This window comes from Macaca thibetana, chromosome 15 (genome assembly GCF_024542745.1).
Source record: "Macaca thibetana thibetana isolate TM-01 chromosome 15, ASM2454274v1, whole genome shotgun sequence".
NCBI lineage: Eukaryota > Metazoa > Chordata > Mammalia > Primates > Cercopithecidae > Macaca > Macaca thibetana.
Genome location: NC_065592.1, coordinates 61,844,665 through 61,866,052, shown reverse-complemented (window position 1 = coordinate 61,866,052; position 21,388 = coordinate 61,844,665). Strand labels below are relative to the sequence as shown.

Here is a 21,388-nt window from a genome sequence, read left to right as displayed (position 1 = left end):
GAAAAAAAAATGGAAGAAAAGAGAAAAGAGTTTAATTGGCTCACAGTTCTGCAGGCTGTACAGAAAGCATAGCAGCAGCTGCTTTTGGAGAGGCCTCAGGAAATTTCCAATCATAGTGGAAGGCAGAGCAGGGGTAGGCACTTCACATGGTGAAAGTAGGAGCGAGGGAGAATGGGGAGGTGCTACACACTTTTAAATGACCGGATATCACAAGAACTCACTATCTTGACAAGAAGTGTGATCTTGAAATGAGCTGCTGTGTCCCGATGGCCGCAACGGCCTGGGATAAGGCAGGAAGAAATCAGGAAGCATCTATGAATTGTGTTATTCCTAGCCAGTTGTCTCCTCTAATGTTTGCGGGAGGGAAGAAGGAGAAAGTGAGGAAGGAAAGAAGGAACAAAGAGAGTAAAGGAAAGAAAAGAAGGAAAAAAGGAAAAGCCACATCATGGTAGAGATAAGGCACAGGGCATCTTGCCCCCATATCCTTGCTGACCTTCACAGGTCATCTTTGAGCAAGGTATGGCCTCCCTCCATACCTAATTAATTAAATACCTAATTAATTAATAAAATTAGGACCGGGTGGTGGCAGCCGGAGTCGCCTTAGGGACGCGCCTGCTCTCCGCCCTTCGCTGCAGTCCGTCGATTTCTTTCTCCAGGAAGAAAAATGGCATCCGTTGCAGTTGATCCACAACCGAGTGTGGTGACTCGGGTGATCAACCTGCCCTTGGTGAGCTCCACGTATGACCTCATGTCCTCAGCCTATCTCAGTACAAAGGACCAATATCCCTACCTGAAGTCTGTGTGTGAGATGGCAGAGAAGGGCGTGAAGACCATCACCTCCGTGGCCATGACCAGTGCTCTGCCCATCATCCAGAAGCTAGAGCCGCAAATTGCAGTTGCCAATATCTATGCCTGTAAGGGGCTAGACAGGATTGAGGAGAGACTGCCTATTCTGAATCAGCCATCAACTCCGATTGTTGCCAATGCCAAAGGTGCTGTGACTGGGGCAAAAGATGCTGTGACGACTACCGTGACTGGGGCCAACGATTCTGTGGCCAGCACGATCACAGGGGTGATGGACAAGACCAAAGGGGCAGTGACTGGCAGTGTGGAGAAGACCAAGTCTGTGGTCAGTGGCAGCATTAACACAGTATTGGGGAGTCGGATGATGCAGCTCGTGAACAGTGGCGTAGAAAATGCACTCACCAAATCAGAGCTGTTGGTAGAACAGTACCTCCCTCTCACTGAGGAAGAACTAGAAAAAGAAGCAAAAAAAGTTGAAGGATTTGATCTGGTTCAGAAGCCAAGTTATTATGTTAGACTGGGATCCCTATCTACCAAGCTTCGCTCCCGTGCCTACCAGCAGGCTCTCAGCAGGGTTAAAGAAGCTAAGCAAAAAAGCCAAGAGACCATTTCTCAGCTCCATTCTACTGTTCACCTGATTGAATTTGCCAGGAAGAATGTGCATAGTGCCAATCAGAAAATTCTGGATGCTCAGGATAAGCTCTACCTCTCATGGGTGGAGTGGAAAAGGAGCATTGGATACGATGATACTGATGAGTCCCACTGTGCTGAGCACATTGAGTCACGTACTCTTGAAATTGCCCACAACCTGACTCAGCAGCTCCAGACCACGTGCCACAACCTGCTGTCCAACATCCAAGGGGTACCGCAGAACATCCAAGATCAGGCCAAGCACATGGGGGTGATGGCAGGCGACATCTACTCAGTGTTCCGCAGTGCTGCCTCCTTTAAGGAAGTGTCTGACAGCCTCCTCACTTCTAGCAAGGGGCAGCTGCAGAAAATGAAGGAATCTTTAGATGATGTGATGGATTATCTTGTTAACAACACGCCCCTCAACTGGCTGGTAGGTCCCTTTTATCCTCAGCTGACTGAGTCTCAGAATGCTCAGGACCAAGGTGCAGAGATGGACAAGAGCAGCCAGGAGACCCAGCGATCTGAGCACAAAACTCATTAAACCTGCCCCTGTCACTAGTGCATGATGTGGCCAGGCAGATGACCTGTTATGTTGAAATTAACTTGCTAGGCAACCCTAAATTGGGAAGCAAGAAGCTAGTAAAAAGGCCCTCAATTATAGTTGTTTCTAGCTGAATTAAGAGCTTTAAAGTTTCTGGCATTAGCAGATGATTCTGTTCACCTGGTAAGAAAAGAATGCTAGGCTTGTCAGAGCCTATAGCCAGAACTCAGAAAAAATTCAAGTGCACGTATGTTCTCATTCTGTGGCCATTGTGTTGCCTCTGTTCCTGTTTGTATTGAATAAAAACATCTTCATGTGGGCTGGGGTAGAAACTGGTATCAGCTCTGGTATGATCTGAAAAGTCCTCTTCACTGGTTTATCTCATGATGATTACTTGTAAAACTTGATTTTAGCCTTTTATTTCTCAAATAGGAATAATACTACGTTTGAATTTAATAAAATTCACTGCAGGATAAAAATAAATAAATAAATAAAATTAATACCTTTATTAATAAATAAAGCTTCTATTTATTAAGCACTTACAATATGCATGGCACTGTGCCCATCACTTTATATACATTGTTTTGCTTAATCTTCCCCACAATTTTGTAAGAGTGATTCCATTCCTATCCTAACTTTACAGCTGAGGAAACAGTCGTTAGTGAGATATCTTGTAACTAGCCAGTGGCAGGTCCAAACTTGGAACAAGGTATGTTTAATTCCAAAGCAGTTACTGAGAGCCCGAGGCTGTCTGTCCCTCTATCACTGTGTTTATAGATCCATCCATCATCCCGTCTGTCTTTCACACTGTCCTGGGTACCACGGTGTAAGCATGGGAATGACCGCAGTGTAAAGAACCAACTGTAGTCTCACAGCAGCTTACAACCTAGTAAACATCACAAGTTAACAAGGTCTGCTTCATCTCTATCAGATAACCTTCATCTTATACTCTGAGTTAATGAGAGTAGGACTGGGCTCTTGGTGAAAGTGAGCATTTCAAAGACAGTCAAAAATTCATTAGAGTACAGATTTCTCAGGGCAGAGCCCAACACATAGGAAATGAAGCATGCTAAAAGAGAAGTCTAGTAGACCTAAAGTGAATGTGTTCAAACCCACCACTGAGTTATTAGGCAAAAAGCTCATATCCTTAAAAAAATATAAAGAAATACTAAGACATGCAGAGATGCATCCTTTGCTTATAAATCAGGAAGAAGCTTTGTATCTTTGCTCTGCCACTGGTCCAGCTTATGCTTTGGTGATGCTTGTTCATGTTGTAAATTACCAGCACCACCACTCCCACCACCACCACCCCCCCCACCACCACCCACCCACACACACACTCTTTCTCTCTCTCCACCCCCCCACCCCACTTCTCTTCTCTTTCCCCAGGGCAAACCTGGGTCCTTGCCTCCTTTTCTGTGCCACTCTCTTTCTGACTTTCCTGGTGCTTGTTCCCTCTCTCCCCTAAAGACTTATTCTCAGTCACATTGTCTTTTGACTACCCAAATTCCCAGCTGACCCTTCTCAGTCACTTGTACAGGGTATAGTCTTCTCACCTCTTTCAACTCTTTTTCTTCACTCTCCACCTCCCCCATCCCCATTCAATTCAACTCAGCTAAGAATTAGGAAAAGAGCCGGGCGCGGTGGCTCAAGCCTGTAATCCCAGCACTTTGGGAGGCCGAGACGGGCGGATCACGAGGTCAGGAGATCGAGACCATCCTGGCTAATATGGTGAAACCCCGTCTCTACTAAAAATACAAAAAAAAACTAGCCGGGCGAGGTGGTGGGCGCCTGTAGTCCCAGCTACTCGGGAGGCTGAGGCAGGAGAATGGCGTAAACCCGGGAGGCGGAGCTTGCAGTGAGCTGAGATCTGGCCACTGCACTCCAGCCTGGGCGACAAAGCGAGACTCCGTCTCAAAAAAAAAAAAAAAAAAAAAAAAAAAAAAAAAAAAAAAAGAATTAGGAAAAGAAAACTACCTAAACTAATTCACACTAAGGTGTAAATGACTGATTCCTAGCCCTTCATTCCAGCTGTGAGAGCATGGGCTTCTGAGTCCCACAAATCAGGGTTAAAATCCAGTTCATATGATACACTACCTCTTTGGCCTTGGGTGGGTTGTTGAACTTCTCAGAACTTCAGTTTCTTCCTCTTTAACCCCAGAGAGTGGTCGTGAGGATAAGTGTGTTAAGCGCTCAGCACAGTGCCTAGCTCATACTAAGTACTCTATGAATGGTAATAGAGATTAGTTTGGGGTTTTATAGGGTTTTTTATGTATCTTTGTAAGAAGCAGTCCTTGATTGGAGGATGTAGGTGATTTGTGTGCACTTTAGAAAACTGTGTTCTCACCTTTTTTCCTGAAGGAAAGACAGGCTCTGTTATAGAGGAAAGGTACTGCCCAGTCTAGACCAAGAATGCCTGGCCTTCATTATCTGCTTCTATTAGCTCTAATCCTTGGGAGGGTGGGCATTTTCTACTGGTTAAGAGAAAATCCAGCACAGTTCAGCTAACATTTATAAAATTCTTACTGTGTCATAGGTTCTGGAGAAACAATAAAGTCTAGGACATAGACCCTGGGCCAGGCACTAACAACTTATTAGGAAACCAATATACAAACAGATTGTTACAAGACAGACCCATAACAGTCATGTTAGAGATATCAACCAGTGTTTTATGGAAACACAGAGATGATGGATTCACCTAATCCAGGTTAGAGAAGGTGACCTTGAGAAGGTAACCACTGAGCTGAGTCTCTTGTTCTTAGAGCTGGTAAAATATTTTTTCTTAAAAATCTAATCACACATGTTATTGATCTACTAATTAGATATTCCCCCAGAGTCCCAATCCAGGCTTTTCAAGAAACCTCAGGGCAGTTTTGTGCCCTGCCTTCCGTCCCCTTTCAGTCTTCCAGGTAAGCCTAAAATTGCTTGATTCCACTGTGTAAGAGTATCTCTAGTTACTCTCAATGACCAGGAATCTGATAGATTTGTGTCCTGTAACCACATAATGCAATAATCACTATGCTGACTGTTAAAAATGGATCAAATTAACTTTTATTAAACCTCTGTCCCTATGGACAACACTGGAACTTGAAGCCTCACAATTTATCTACAGCTTTCCTGTGTTCTCCAAGGTGCCATGCTGCCTCAGACACCTCTCATAGCTCAGGACATATGAGAGAGATCTAGAAGACAGGGCAACGTATTTATGTTGCATTTCAGGCAATGGTGAAAAAGTATGGAAGACAGAAGGACCACATGGTTCATGCAATACCAATGACTTGCCGTCTCCCTCAGTGGTAAACTCAAGAATTCTTCGGTTAGAATGTTTTGCAAAGTTTTCTGAGTTCTGTGAAACTAGGTGTTATAGAAGTACAAGATACTGAATTATTAGTCTCTCCTTATTTCTTCTTTTAGGGCATCCCTTCATCCCTTGCCACATGAGCGATTTCAGAGGGTTGGTTTTCAGAGCCCCACTATCTGATCGGTCTTCAAAATGCTTGCTTATTGTACAGATGTCATTGGAAGATTTGCTTAGCACAGAGAAACAGCAGTGCTACAGAGATCTCTCAGATGTGAAATGGACATTCAAGTTGTTTTGAAGTTTAAAAAGTAAAAGTGTCAGGAAATGTATACTCTGGCATTAGTAAAACCCCATATGTCAAATATGGGTTACTCCTTTATTAGAGTCAAAGTGCAAATGGGAGGACACCGTAGATCGTTACTGAATGTGCTCAGGATGCTCTTTGAGAAATCGGATTGCACCCTTTTTCTTTTTCTTTTGGTCTTTTTTTTTTTTTTTTTTTTTTTTTTTTGAGACAGGGTCTTGCTGTGTCACCCAGGCTGGAATGCAATGGTGTAATCATGGCTGACTGCAGCCTCAACCTCCTGGGCTCACAAAGCTTATGTCACTGATGCACTTGCTAGGGAAATTCTCTCAAATTTAAAAAAAAAAAAAAAAATCTTTGTAGATGGGCAACAGACCCCCCACCTCCTTCTACCATACTTTTCCTGCCTCAACTTTCTCCCTAGACTAGCATGCCAACAAAAATCAGAGAACGTGATGAGCAGAGTATGCACAATTTTAAGTTTCATCGTGCTGTAGAAAACCACGGAAGGAAATTGATGCAAGCAAGATATTTATTGATGTAAAACTACCATAACTAGACCATTTATCAATGCTCCTTTCATGAGAAAATGATGCCAAAATTCTAATAGGGAGGAGAAGCTGATATGGAGCCAGATCTCCTTCACAAGATGTGCCCCCACTGTCCAGTTTGACTCTGTGGCTTTTGGGGGTTAGGGAGCATAAATGGTAGGCCATGTGGTCACAGGTGAGGGGAGACAGTGAGATGACAGTCTGGGGGCCAGGAATGCTTCCATTTCTCTCTTCTTTTTTCTGTGTTACCTGCTAGGTACTACCATAGGCCTTGGGAAGGCACATCCCGGGCACACCTAGAAACACCTTATGTGAAAATGGATAGTGTCAGGCACTTTATCTTTAACTCAATAGAAGTTGACAATATAACTGACCCATGGTGGAGTGAAGTGAAACCACATGTGAGCTGGATTGACCCTCCCTTGATCTAGAAAAGAAAAAGTGCTGTTTTCCAGCTCACCCTTCCATACCTAACTCCTCCAGGAGGGTAACTCTGCATGATAAGGTTGGCAACAGGTAGACTACTTTTTACCACACATGCTCTTACTGCAGTTGTGTGTTTCTATGTGTGTAGAAAGTGGTCCCATGGATTATATTCCTTTCTCTTAACACATACGAAAATAATGTGTTGAAGTCTGATATATTTGAAGATAATATCTTGCTATGTTGTTTCATTCTCAAATGTGTAAAATTCTCTTTCCATTGCCTCTCTGTGCAGAGGTAAACTTTAAATGAAAGCCTACCCCAACATTTATGCCATTTCCATAACTGTGTAATTATGTGCTACTTACCACATTTTGGGAGCCCCAAAACCCTCCTCTGTGAACAGACTAGTATCTGAAATAGATGCATTTTCTGAGTATCAAATGTGCCCACTTGTCCACATAGAACTCTCTCTGCCTGAAAGGTCAATTAAAAAGGTAAAGTACAGGATGGGCGTAGTGGCTCACACCTGTAATCCCAGCACTTTGGGAGGCCGAGGCAGGTGGATCACCTGAGGTCAGAGGTTTGAGACCAGACTGACCAACATGGAGAAACCTTGTCTCTACTAAAAATACAAAAATTAGCTGGGCATGATGGCACATACCTGTAATCCCAGCTACTCGGGAGGCTGAGGCAGGAGAACCGCTTGAACCCGGGAGGTGGAGGTTGCAGTGAGCTGAGATCAAGCCATTGCATCCAGCCTGGGCAACAAGAATGAAACTCTGTCTCAAAAAAAAAAGTGAAGTACAAGGAAGACTTCCACTCCAGGGCCCCATGCCCATGCCAGATAATATGGATGAATCACGTCACTTCACCAGTGAGTCCATGATCTTCAAGTGGCCTTGGGATTCCTTCACTTCTAGTGATTGAGGGATCATGGTCACATGAAGAACTTGGTGCACGTCAAACTCTCATCACTGCCCAGTAGGCTTTATTAGCACTATTAGTCCTATCGATACCAAAAGGTCATATGGCTTCATTCTTTACATTCCACAAAACCAGAATGGTAAGAAATTTAGCTGACAGATGTGTCTGGAATCTAACAATTTGACCAATGAGTCTCCCTTAGTGACTAGGGTTGTAGAATCCCAGAATGTAATTCAGTTAAATCCTCCCATTTTATCTGTGAGAAAAGAGAGGCCAGAGGTATTAAGCCACTTGTCCAAATAGACACTGACTGGCAAAGCTCAAAGCCTGAAAAGTAATGTTTTCCAATTTCAAGCTCGGTGTTTATCATAAACCAGAAGAACCAAGAGCTACTTTAGTGATTCAGAATGTAGTGTCTAGAACCAGACTTCCTGAGTTCAAATTCTGGTTCCACCACTCACTGTGTCCTTAAGCAAGTCACTTAACCCCTCTCTGTCCTCATTTGCTTATCTATAAGATAAAGATTTTTAAAAGTACCTATCTCATAGGGGTTTTGTGCAGATAAATGAATTAATGTATGTAAAGCCTTTTTGTGAGTTCCTGGTTATTTAAGAATAGATTCTATATTTGAGTGTTTCAATTGATAAAATGCACTAAGAGCTGGACTCCTGTGATAGAATAGGGGACCCAGATGGTCACTAGACATCATATATTTTTCACTAGGGTAAGAAAGGATTTTCTTACAGCCCTGCTTTGAGAGGTTTTGTGCTTTCTCTACATCTTAGTCTTTAAAACTATGGAAAGGAATTGAATATGATATGCAGTTACCCCAGGTAAAAATCTTCTGTGCTTCAAACATGTTCTTAACCATCAACAAGAAAAGCATTCCTTGCTATTTGAGAGTGAAGAGTAGAGGGTAAGAGGTCAGCTAGACAACGAGAGTGGGAAAGAAAGAAGATGGTTGCATTCATAAAGCTTGAGGATTTTTCTAGTAATTTAGTATAAATGAATGATAGTCAAGAAATAGGAATTCATCTGACCTCTGTGTGGCTTGGGGTAAAAACACTCTCCATGGTTTTTGTTTGCAAGTTGTGTGTAACCCAGTGTTCTTATTCAGAATCTAGTTGCTGGGTTGCCCCCACTGTTTCTGTTTTCCTAGCTGGAAAAATAGATAATCTGCTCTGAGGGTCAGAGGGCAACTAGAAAATTCTCTGTGGCCTAGAGAATGTGAGGCTGCATGAAGCAAAACAGTGAACTATTGTAAATGTGGGAGGCAAGGAAAATTAAATAGAAAAACAGTTACTCTAACTTGGGGATAGCAATAGCAGTAATTCTAAGCATAAGCAAAAAGGAACTCCAAAGACAAATTCTTTCTATTTTTCTCTCTTGTGTATGAGAAATAATATTATAACAACAATGATAGCAATAATAATGGTGGCAGCTACCACATGGTATTTTGTTTCCAACACCTGTACAAGCTAGAGGCTAGCAGGGAAAAACACGATTACGAACTCTGGAGTGAGACTACTTAGGGTCAAATCCTGGATCTCTTACAACTAGCTATGTGAACTTAGCCAAGTTACTTCAATTGCCCTATATATAAAACGGCATAATAATAGCACCTAGATCTTAGGGTTGCCATGAGGATTAAATGAATTAGTACATGTGAAGTTCTTACAGCAGTACCCAGCACATAGCAAGCACCCAATAACTACTGGAAGCTATTATTGTAATTATTGTTATCGTCCTTATTTTATAGATAAACGAGTTGGCATTCAAAGAGGGTAACTTTCCCAAGGTCATAAAACACAGATGGAAGTGGATGGTATGTTGAAATTCAAAGTTCTGGGGCAGTCTGGTTCTTGACATTATGCTCACGTGTCTCCTACTTAGTAAATATAACTTAGGGATTTAGGCCAATTCATCAGTTCTATCAGATCCAAGTGTGTTTAAAAATAGTGTCCCAGGGATAAAAGTCCTAGCAATAAATGAGAATCATGGATAATCAAAAACAAATGAGGGATTTAATAAGCCAATATAAATCCTAATGTGAGGGTTTCAATTTATTCAGGCTTCAGCCTGATAATAATCCCTTAACTCGCCCTAAGATACCAAAACATCAAAGAGTAAAACATGCATTCTACATGAAGAGATCTTTGAACCTAACTTGAAAAATCAGTTTAGGTCATTTTTGTGTGGTCATATATAAAAACATTTGTGGAAAGCCTCATTCTCACTCCCCAAGTCAACACCCTTCAGGGCTAGAAAGTACATGGGCTGCTGTTCCCCACATCATGTGAATAGAACATCTGTGTGAATAGGAAGCCTGTGCAAACAGCAGGCACTGCCCACAGGGGTGCGTATGTGTGTGCATCAGGCATATGCATGTATGTCAATGTCTATGTGTATATGTGTGTCCATGTCTACTATCTGTGTGTGTGTGTGTGTGTGTGTGTGTGTGTCTCCCCAGCCCTGAGGGAATTAATCACCCCTGCATCAATAGCTACCTGCTTCCTCTCCTGTCTTCTCACATATCAATCTCCTGAGACAGACAGGGAGATGTCTCCAGGGGAAATGGCTTCATTTTTTGCATTCCTCTGCCAAGCCAGGCTTAAATTGGTTTCATGGTCTGCTTAAGCAGGGTAGAGGGCCTACTTGAAGCACCATGTCACCCTGTGCCGTGTCCTGCCAAACTTCTCACTAAGGCTGGCAAATGTCGGGACAGACAGGAAAAGAGCCTGCTGGCCATTCCGGCACTCAGCGGATTAGGGGAGGTCAAGAAGCCTAATCCATGAGGCTGTGATTTTGAAGGATAGTGAGCTGAAGTCACCTTTGTCATTAACGGTTTGGCTGCCCAAAGCACCTCTGCTTCCCAGTCTCCCCCGCCCCCACCCACCCCTACGTAATTACATCAAGGAGAGAAGAGAAGAGCAAGAAGTAGAGTTTTCCATGGATTTACTAGGCTTTCTACTCAATGTTGTTTCTTTCTTTCTTTTCTTTTCTTTTCTTTTTTTTTTTTTTTTTTTTTTTTTTTGAGAGGAGTCTCCCTCTGTCACCCAGGCTACAGTGCAGTGGTGAGATCTCGGCTCACTGCAGCCCCGCTTCCCCGGTTCCAGCAATTCTCCTGCCTCAGCCTCCCAGGTAGCTGGGATTACAGGCACGCACCACCACGCCTGGCTAATTTTTGTATTTTTAATAGAGACTGGGTTTCACCATGTTGGCCAGGCTGGTCTCAAACTCCTGACCTCTGATGATCTGCCCACCTTGGCCTCCCAAAGTGCTAGTATTACAGGTATGAGCCACCACGCTCAGCCTCAATGTTCTTTCTAGTCCTGAGCATGGGAATTTCAAACTCCCAGTTCCCTGAATGCTTCATGGAAGCATTCTTATACCTCATTCAGCCTGGAATACCTTCTTTTTACTTCTGCCTTTGCCTGGCTACCACTTATTCACCTGTCAAGACTCAATCTGGATATCACCATCGTGAGGAAGCCATTGATGATACTACCTCATTCCTCTAAACTCCCAATCTATGATTCTGTCTTAGATTGTGCTTATCTGCTTCATAGACTAGACTCTGTGCCCCAGGCAAATAGGGTTGAGGTCCGACTCATTTACTACTCTGTCTCCTTACATAAAGCCTGGCGCACAAAAAGTGTTCAATAAATACTAATTAAATGGATAAATAATGAATAGTATTCGTTACAGCATCTTATGGTTGTCTCTAAAAACTCTTAAAATCAAGAATATTTTGAAAATCTCTGTGTCCCAATCATTCAGCATAATTCTCAGTACATACCAGATTTTCAACAAGTAAATGCATGAATACAAGTACACATACACATGCGAGTGGCTGAATAGATGGGTAGAATTAAAAATGAAGTCTGTAAGACTGCAAAGACAATTATCATGAAAGGAAAGAGGAGGCAGAATCTTACAGAAGATAATAGAATCAAAACCATAGATCCTGACATAAAGACTGGCCTTCCTAGGCATTTCACTTGTAGAGAAAACTCATGAATATAAATGTCCAGAAAGATTTCTATTTGCAATGTAACTAGATGGATTAAAAACTACTCACAAGAACTGACTCAAGAGAGTGTATTAATCTGCTGGGCCTACTATAACAAACAAACTGGGTGGCTTAGAATAATAGAAATGTATTCCAAGACTAGTGTCTGAAATCAAAGTGCGGACAGGGCCATTTCCCTCTAAAACCTGTAGGAGTAGGGGCCTTCCTTGCCTCTTCCTATCTTCTGATGGTCTGCCAGCAATCTTTAGCAGCTGTCAGCCTGTGAATGTGTCCCTCTAATCCCTCCTTCGCATGGCTATCTTCCCCTCTGTGAATCTATGAATTTGCTTCCAGCTTTTCTTGTCTAGGGTGTTCTTCATGTTCCTACTTCAAGGTCAAGGTCTGATTCAAGCCCTTCCTCTTCCAGCAGTGTTGCCCTCACCATCTCAACTCATTCAACTCAAGCCTCCTTGCAATTTGATTGGATTTACTGCCTTTTACATTCTACAGTACTTCCTATGTAGCTATTCTAAGTAGAGCGCTACAGCATCTTATCTGATGCACAGCCATCTTTCCCTCTGTGCATCTCTGTCATGGTGTCCAAATTTCCCCTTTCATAAGGATACCATTCCTATTGGATTAGGATCCACCCTAGGGACCTCATTTTATTTTATTTTATTTTATTTTATTTTATTTTATTTTATTTTTATTATTATACTTTAAGCTCTAGGGTACATGTGCACAAGGCACAGGTTTGTTGCATATGTATGCATGTGCTATGTTGGTGTGCTGCACCCATTAACTCGTCATTTACATTAAGTATATCTCATAATGCTATCCCTCCCCACTCCCTGCTCCCCACAATAGGCCCCAGTGTGTGATGTTCCCCTTCCTGTGTCCAAGTGATCTCATTGTTCAATTCCCACCTATGAGTGAGAACATGTGGTGTTTGGTTTTCTGTTCTTGCAATAGTTTGCTTAGAATGACGGTTTCCAGCTGCATCCATGACCCTACAAAGGACACGAACTCATCTTTTTTTATGGCTGCATAGTATTCCATGGTGTATATATATGTATATATATATATGTGCCACATTTTCTTAATCCAGTCTGTCACTGATGGACATTTGGGTTGATTCCAAGTCTTTGCTATTGTGAATAGTGCTGCAATAAACATACGTGTACATGTGTCTTTATAGCAGCATGATTTATAATCCTTTGGGTATATCCCCAGTAATGAGATGGCTGGGTCAAATGGTATTTCTAGTTCTAGATCCTTGAGGAATCTCCACACTGCTTTCCACAATGGTTGAACTAGTTTACAGTCCCACCAACAGTGTAAAAGTGTTCCTATTTCTCCACATCGTCTCCAGCACCTGTTGTTTCCTGATTTTTTAATGATTGTCATTCTAACTGGTGTGAGATGGTATCTCATTGTGGTTTTGATTTGCATTGCTCTGATGTTGAGGCATGATGAGCACTTTTTCATGTGTCTGTTGGCTGTATGAACGTCTTCTTTTGAGAAGTATCTGTTCATATCCTTTGCCCACTTTTTGATGGGGTTGTTTGTTTTTTTCTTGTAAATTTGTTTGAGTTCTTTGTAGCTTCTGGATATTAGCCCTTTGTCAGATAAGTAGATTGCAGAAATTTTCTCCCATTCTGTAGGTTGCCTGTTCACTCTGATGGTAGTTTCTTTTGCTGTGCAGAAGCTCGTTAGTTTAATGAGATCCTATTTGTCAATTTTGGCTTTTGTTGCCATTGCTTTTGGTGTTTTAGACATGCAGTCCTTGCCCATGCCTATGTCCTGAATGGTATTACCTAGGTTTTCTTCTAGGGTTTTTATGGTTTTAGGTGTAACATTTAAGTCTCTAATCCATCTTGAATTAATTTTCGTATAAGGAGTAAGGAAGGGATCCAGTTTCAGCTTTCTAATTATGGCTAGCCAATTTTCCCAGCACCATTTATTAAATAGGGAATCTGGTCCCCATTTCTTGTTTTTGTCAGGTTTGTCAAAGAAAGATCAGATGGCTGTAGATGTGTGGTATTATTTCTGAGGGCTCTGTTTTGTTCCATTGGTCTATATCTCTGTTTTGGTACCAGTACCATGCTGTTTTGGTTACTGTAGCCTTGTAGTATAGTTTGAAGTCAGGTAGCATGATGCCCCCAGCTTTGTTCTTTTGGCTTAGGATTGTCTTGGCAATGAGGGGTCTTTTTTGGTTCCATATGAACTTTAAAGCAGTTTTTTCCAATTCTGTGAAGAAAGTCATTGGTAGCTTCATGGGGATGGTATTGAATCTATAAATTACCTTGGGCAGTATGGCCATTTTCACAATATTGATTCTTCCTATCCATGAGCATGGAATGTTCTTCCATTTGTTTGTGTCCTCTTTTATTTCACTGAGCAGTGGTTTGTAGTTCTCCTTGAAGAGGTCCTTTACATCCCTAGCTCTTATTATTTTGAGATACATTCCATCAATACCGAATTGATTGAGAGTTTTTAGCATGAAGGGCTGTTGAATTTTGTCAAAGGCCTTTTCTGCATCTATTGAGATAATCATGTGGTTTTTGTCTTTGGTTCTGTTTATATGCTGGATTATGTTTATTGATTTGCATATGTTGAACCAGCCTTGCATCCCAGGGATGAAGCCCACTTGATCATGGTGGATAAGCTTTTTGATGCGCTGTTGGATTCGGTTTGCTAGTATTTTATTGAGGATTTTTGCATCGATGTTCATCAGGGATATTGGTCTAAAATTCTGGTTTTTTGTTGTGTCTCTGCCAGGCTTTGGTATTAGGATGATGTTGGCCTCATAAAATGAGTTATGGGGCATTCCCTCTTTTTCTATTGATTGGAATAGTTTCAGAAGGAATGGTACCAGCTCCTCCTTGTACCTCTGGTAGAATTCGGCTGTGAATCCATCTGGTCCTGGACTCTTTTTGGTTGGCAGACTTTTAATTATTGCCTCAATTTCAGAGCCTGCTATTGGTCTATTCTGGGATTCAACTTCTTCCTGGTTTAGTTTCGGGAGAGTGTGAGTGTCCAGGAAATTATCCATTTATTCTAGGTTTTCTAGTTTATTTGCACAGAGGTGTTTATAGTATTCTCTGATGGTAGTTTGTATTTCTGTGGGGTCAGTGGTGATATCCCCTTTATCATTTTTTATTACATCTATTTGATTCTTCTCTCTTTTCCTCTTTATTAGTCTTGCTAGCAGTCTATCAATTTTGTTGATCTGTTCAAAAAACCAGCTCCTGGATTCATTGATTTTTTGGAGGGTTTTTTGTGTCTCTATCTCCTTCAGTTCTGCTCTGATCTTAGTTATTTCTTGCCTTCTGCTAGCTTTGGAATGTGTTTGCTCTTGCTTCTCTAGTTCTTTTAATTGTGATGTTAGGGTGTCAATTTTAGATCTTTCCTGCTTTCGCTTAGGGCATTTGGTGCTATAAATTTCCCTCTACACACTGTTTTAAATGTGTCCCAGAGATTCTGGTATGTTGTATCTTTGTTCTCATTGGTTTCAAAGAACATCTTTATTTCTGCCTTCATTTCGTTATGTACCCAGTAGTCATTCAGGAGCAGGTTGTTCGGTTTCCATGTAGTTGAGCAGTTTTGATTGAGTTTCTTAGTCCTGAATTTTAGTTTGATTGCACTGTGGTCTGAGAGACAGTTTGTTATAATTTCTGTTCTTGTACATTTGCTGAGGAGTGCTTTACTTCCAACTATGTGGTCAATTTTGGAATAAGTGCAATGTGGTGCTGAGAAGAATGTATATTCTGTTGATTTGGGGTGGAGAGTTCTGTAGATGTCTATTAGGTCTGCTTGCTGCAGAGTTGAGTTCAATTCCTGGATATCCTTGTTAACTTTCTGTCTCGTTGATCTGTCTAATGTTGACAGTGGGGTGTTAAAGTCTCCCATTATTATTGTATGGGAGTCTAAGTTTCTTTGTAAGTCTCTAAGGACTTGCTTTATGAATCTGGGTGCTCCTGTATTGGGTGCATATATGTTGAGGATAGTTAGCTCTTCCTGATGAATTGATCCCTTTACCATTATGTAATGGCCTCCTTTGTCTCTTTCGATCTTTGATGGTTTAAAGTCTGTTTTATCAGAGACTAGGATTGTAACCCCTGCTTTTTTTTTTGTTTTCTATTTGCCTGGTAGATCTTCCTCCATCCCTTTATTTTGAGCCTATGTAAGTCTCTGCATGTGAGATGGGTCTCCTGAATACAGCAAACTGATGGGTCTTGACTCTTTATCCAATTTGCCATACTGTGTTGTTAATTGGAGAATTTAGTTCATTTACATTTAAGGTTAATTGTTATGTGTGAACTTGATCCTGTCATTATGATGTTAGCTGGTTATTTTGCTCGTTAGTTGATGTAGTTTCTTCCTAGCATCGATGGACTTTACATTTTGACATGTTTTTGCAATGGCTGGTGCCTGTTGTTCCTTTCCATGTTTAGTGCTTCCTTCAGGATCTCTTGTAGGGCAGGCCTGGTGGTGACAAAATCTCTAAGCATTTGCTTGTCTGTAAAGGATTTGATTTCTCCTTCACTTATGAAACTTTGTTTGGCTGGATATGAAATTGTGGGCTGAAAATTCTTTTCTTTAAGAATGTTGAATATTGGCCCCCACTCTCTTCTGGCTTGGAGAGTTTCTGCCGAGAGATCTGCTGTTAGTCTGATGGGCTTCCCTTTGTGGGTAACCTTTCTCTCTGGCTGCCCTTAAGATTTTTTCCTTCATTTCAACTTTGGTGAATCTGACAGTTATGTGTCTTGGAGTTGCTCTTCTCGAGGAGTATCTTTGTGGCGTTCTCTGTATTTCCTGAATTTGAATGTTGGCCTGCCTTACTAGGTTGGGGAAGTTCTCCTGGATGATATCCTGCAGAGTGTTTTCCAACTGGGTTCCATATTTCCCGTCACTTTCAGGCACACCAATCAGACGTAGATTTGGTCTTTTCGCATAATCCCATATATCCTGGAGGCTTTGTTCATTTCTTTTTACACTTTTTTCTCTACACTTCTCTTCTCACTTCATTTCATTCATTAGATCTTCAATCACTGATACTCTTTCTTCCAGTCAATCGAGTTGGTTACTGAAGCTTGTGCATTTGTCACCTAGTTCTCGTGTCATGGTTTTCATCTCTATCAGGTCTTTTATGGCCTTCTCTGCATTGATTATTCTAGTTATCCATTCATCCATTCTTTTTTCAAGGTTTTTAGTTTCTCTGCGCTGGGTACATAGTTCCTCCTTTAGCTCTGAGAAGTTTGATTGACTGAAGGCTTCTTCTCTCAGCTCGTCAAAGTCATTCTCCATCCAGCTTTATTCCATTGCTGACGATGAGCTGCATTCCTTTGGAGGGGGAGATGCACTCTGATTTTTGAAATTCCAGCTTTTCTGCACTGCTTTTTCCCCATGTTTGTGGTTTTATCTGCCTTTGGTCTTTGATGATGGTGACGTACTGATGGGGTTTTGGTGTGGGTGTCCTTTCTGTTTGTTAGTTTTCCTTCTAACAGTCAGGACCCTCAGCTGCAGGTCTGTTGGAGTTAGCTTGAGGTCCACTCCAGATCCTGGTTGCCTGGGTATCCGCAGCGGAGGCTGCAGAAGATAGAATATTGCTGAACAGCGAGTGTTGCTGTCTGATTCTTGCTCTGGAAGCTTCGTCTCAGAGGTGTACCCCACCGTGTGAGGTGTGAGGTGTTGGTCTGCACCTAGTGGAGGATGTCTCCCAGTTAGGCTACTCAGAGGTCAGGGACCTACTTGAGCGGGCAGTCTGTCCATTCTCAGATCTCAACCTCCATGCTGGGAGAACCTCTGCTCTCTTCAAAGCTGTCAGACAGGGACTTTTACATCTGCAGAGGTTTCTGCTGCTTTTTGTTTAGCTATACCCTGTTCCCAGAGGAGGAGTCTACAGAGGCAGGCTGGCCTCCTTGAGCTGCGGTGGGCTCCACCCAATTCTAGCTTCCTGGTGGCTTTGTTTACCTACTTAAGCTTCAGCAATGGTGGGCGCCGCTCCCGCAGCCTCGCTGCTGCCTTGCAGTTAGATCTCAGACTGCTATGCTAGCAATGAGGGAGTATCTTTGGGTGTGGGATCCTCTGGCCCAGGTGTGGGATATAATCTCCTGGTGTGCCATTTGCTAAGACCCTTGGTAAAGCACAGTATTAGGGTGGTAGTTACCCAATTTTCCAGGTGTTGTGTGTCTCAGTTTCCCTTGGCCAGGAAAAGGAATTCCCTTCCCCCTTGTGCTTCCCAGGTGAAGCGATGCCTCCCCCTGCTTCAGCTCTCGCTGGTCGGGCTGCACTGGCTGACCAGCACCGACTGTTGGACATGCCCAGTGAGATGAACCAGATGAACCCAGTACCTCAGTTGAAAATGCAGAAATCACTCGTCTTCTGTGTTGCTCACACTGGGAGCTGGAGGCTGGAGCTGTTCCTATTCGGCCATCTTGGGTGCCTCCCAAGTGACCTCATTTTAACTTAACTATCTCCATAAATACCCAATTTCTAAATAAGATCACATTCTGAGGTACTAGGAATTAACACTAATATATCTTTTGCGGGAACACCATCCAACCCATAATAGGGAGAAATCCTTAGGTTTGTAGGGTTTTAGTAAGGAATGCCACCTACAAATCAGTAAATAGATAGAGACATTTATGGTCTGATTGGATGAATGTCAAATTATTTCCTTACTCCCAAAGCACTTGATCCTAAATCTTAAATGCCTTGTGGTCTACTTGGGACAGTCACTAGGGGGGAAAACATTTAAGTAAATAGAATTGTGTCAGACTAAATGTTGTAGCAGTTTACTTAGAATAGCTGTGTAGTAAGCATTGCAGAATGTAAATGGAAGTAAATCCAATAGAATCGCGAGGAGGGTACAGTTGATGTGAGCTGGGATGGTGAGGGAAATCTTGCTGGAAGAGGAAGAGCTTGAATCAGTCCTTAATCTTGAGGTAGGAACATGAAGTCAGGAAGAGCTGGAAGCAGATTCACAGATGTGAAAGAGAAACATGGTGTATTGAGACGCCAACAAGTGGCTGAGCCTGGCAGAAACCCACTCTGTATAAAGGAGGTAATTCTAGAAAAGAAAAGGGGTTCATTTAGTGAAAGGCTTTTAGTGTAAAGATGCTAATCAGTTAATATAAAATAGAGACAAACTGGAATAAAACCCAAAAGATGGTATTAGAGAAGAAACACAACAACAGATGACACCATTCATGACGCAAGTAATTTCTTCTATGATCTTGACCACCATAAGGAGAACAACCCTGGAACTATTTTTAACAAGAAATTTATACCTAGAAATCTAGACAAACCACCTAAAATATCAAACTCCTCTGAGTAAAAGTAACTTTGCAGATCATCTACCCTACTAATTTGTTTCTCAAGAGGCTCATATCTGAATTATAACAGTCAGCAGGAATTCTAGCTCATTTTAATGTGCTATCACCCGGAAGACAAGGTGATCAGAAAATGGGAACCAGAGTTTAGAAGTTTTAATTAAATCAAGCTGTGTGTAGGTGAACAGGCACATAAGTATTTTCAGACAGTGGGATGTCATAGAAAAGTGTGTTAGAGTGAGGGAAGGCTGAAGACACTTTATATAATTGGACCTAGTTTTAGTGTTATTCTGCTGTTTGGCATGTTCTGTAAAGGAAGTAGGTTTAGATGCAAATGGTGTGCTAGTAATGAAATGGTAAATGTATATCTTTTTTAAGAGCTATTTATTAATTTACAAAATAGCAAAGATGGTTTGACAGGAGTCATATGTAATGTTGGTAACATTGATTTTATTTTTTTTGAGTTATTTTAGAGATGATTTCGAAGGTGCGGCAAATTGGCAAGGCCAAACTGTTTTTGAGCAGAAATGAGTGCTTTGCCACTTCAGGTGTTTGGTAATCTTGGCTATCACTACTTTTATGGAGCCAAAACCTCACAGTGTGCAGGCAGACTTCCAAGAGAAGTGTGGCTGTATCTGCTATTTCCTGAGCCATGCAAGTTACTGTTTGATAGACAGCCCCGATTCTCATGGTGTGATTTATCATACATGTTTCTGTTTAATTTTTGGCCTTCAAACATATTTTTGCTTTTTAATGTCTAACATCTCCTTTGATCTTTTGCTGTATCTTTTCTAGGCCTCTTTTAAGGGTTTTCTAGAATACAGTGGTTGTAAGTGGGGAGTAGCAAATCCATCTGCGATTGCTGGGTGTAACTGCTTTTCTGACTTCGTCTATTTCCTTCTCTCTGTAACCCTTCCTGATTCACTCCTCCAGTCCTTAGAGACTTAGCAGGGTAGAGGAGTAACCCAAGTGCCCATCCCAACTTTGGGAAAATCACTTGTTTCTCTGAACCTTGGCTTGCTTGTCCATAAAATGGAGATGATACTGCCTGCTTGCTTACTTCAGAGTTAGGAGGATGAAGTGAGATAACATAAACAGTCTTTGGGAAGTGTAATTGATCAGGTCAATGCAAGTAGTTATGAGCACCACACTGCACATTTTCTGAACTCTTGCAGTCCTCATGGTTTAGCCAAATAGTTTAGCAGTTCACTCATAACTGTTACCTAACATTGTTTGTTATGTCTCCTGGGCATTTGTCTGCTTTCTCCGTCTTTGCTGAAAGCATCTTAAAGGTGGTAAGCATGGTTTCCACATCTGGATCTGTCACAGTGCTTAGTAATGAATGCTTAAATGAGAAACTAAGTTGGACATGTCACAAATGCCCTTCTCCTCAGTCTCCAAAACCGATGGCTACTTTCTCTGACTGACTTTAGGAAACTGCCTCACTCTACTTACTTGTTTCCTATCCTCACAATAATCATCTCTGCATTGAACAAATATTTATTGAGCATGCAGTAATAACAGTTCATATTGGCTAATACTTACAGAGCCCTTCATCTGTGCCAGGCCCTGGGCTTCGCCCTTTACATGGAGATTCTCACTGGAACCTCATAACAACCCTGGAAAGTAGGTATTGCCATTATTCCCATTTTGAATGAGTGAATTGTTAAGCAACTTTCCCGAGATTATTCAACGGCAGGGTGGCAGAGCACAGTTCTTTCACAGACAATCCAATCTTAGAGCCCAAGGTCCTATATTATGTCTAAATATCTGGGGGATTTCTTCAGTCTTCTGTCTTTCATATAGTTGACATTTTTGAAGAGTACAGGCCAGTTACTTTGTAAAACGTCTCTCCATGTGTGTTTGCTTGATGTCTTCTTATGATTTTTGAATTTTTGACAGAAATAAAAGGAAAGTGTGCTATGTTCTGCTTAGTACATCATATCAGGAGACAGATAATGATAATGTGTCTCATTATTGGTGATGTTTACTCTTATCACTTGGTTAGGATGATGGTCAGTCAGGTGTTTCTGCTGTAAAATTAATAAATATATAGCACTTAATAAGTAAAAAGAAGTATTTTATGGGAGACAATATGAGTTAAGTAAATATCCTGTTCATCATTAACCTTTGACCCACTAGATATAATATTGATTGATGATTACTGCCTGAGTCAATTATTATGATGATGATTGCCAAATGGTAACTATAAATTCTGTCATTCCTTCTAGATTATTAATAGGCATTCTACTATAAGGTAGTTTTTTCTTCTCTCCGGTTTATTTATTTATGAATTTCCACTTTGCTCAAAGGGTTAAAATATATTACTATCAAATTGTCCCAGACAGGACCAGCAAAAGCCCTTTCAAGCTGGCCCCTATGCCCTTTTGACATATACCCCATCGTTCTTTGAGCACTTCTCGATATTCTGGTACAAGATACTATTTCAGGCTCATTTTTTTCTTCTCCCAATTCCTGCCCATAAGTCAGCTCTTTCTACAGAAACTGATTCCTTTTAGTGGAGAATGGTATTTACAACCCAAGATTTGGACACT

The 21,388-nt window shown here is 41.6% G+C and overlaps 2 protein-coding genes across 2 annotated transcripts in view; both read left to right on the top strand.

Moving 5' to 3' along the window:
• ADAMTSL1 (ADAMTS like 1) overlaps positions 1-21,388 on the top strand; it is a 419,209-nt gene that overhangs the window by 249,139 nt on the left and 148,682 nt on the right. The window lies entirely within an intron of this gene.
• On the top strand, positions 579-2,310 carry LOC126937694 (perilipin-2-like). The gene has a single exon (XM_050761339.1). The coding sequence runs from the start codon at positions 665-667 to the stop codon at positions 1,976-1,978; it is 1,314 nt and encodes a 437-aa protein (XP_050617296.1). The 5' UTR covers positions 579-664; the 3' UTR covers positions 1,979-2,310.

What these genes read in the sequence shown, in the direction of transcription:
- LOC126937694 (XM_050761339.1), top strand. Translation starts at nt 665, where the DNA reads ATGGCATCCGTTGCAGTTGATCCACAACCGAGTGTGGTGACTCGGGTG.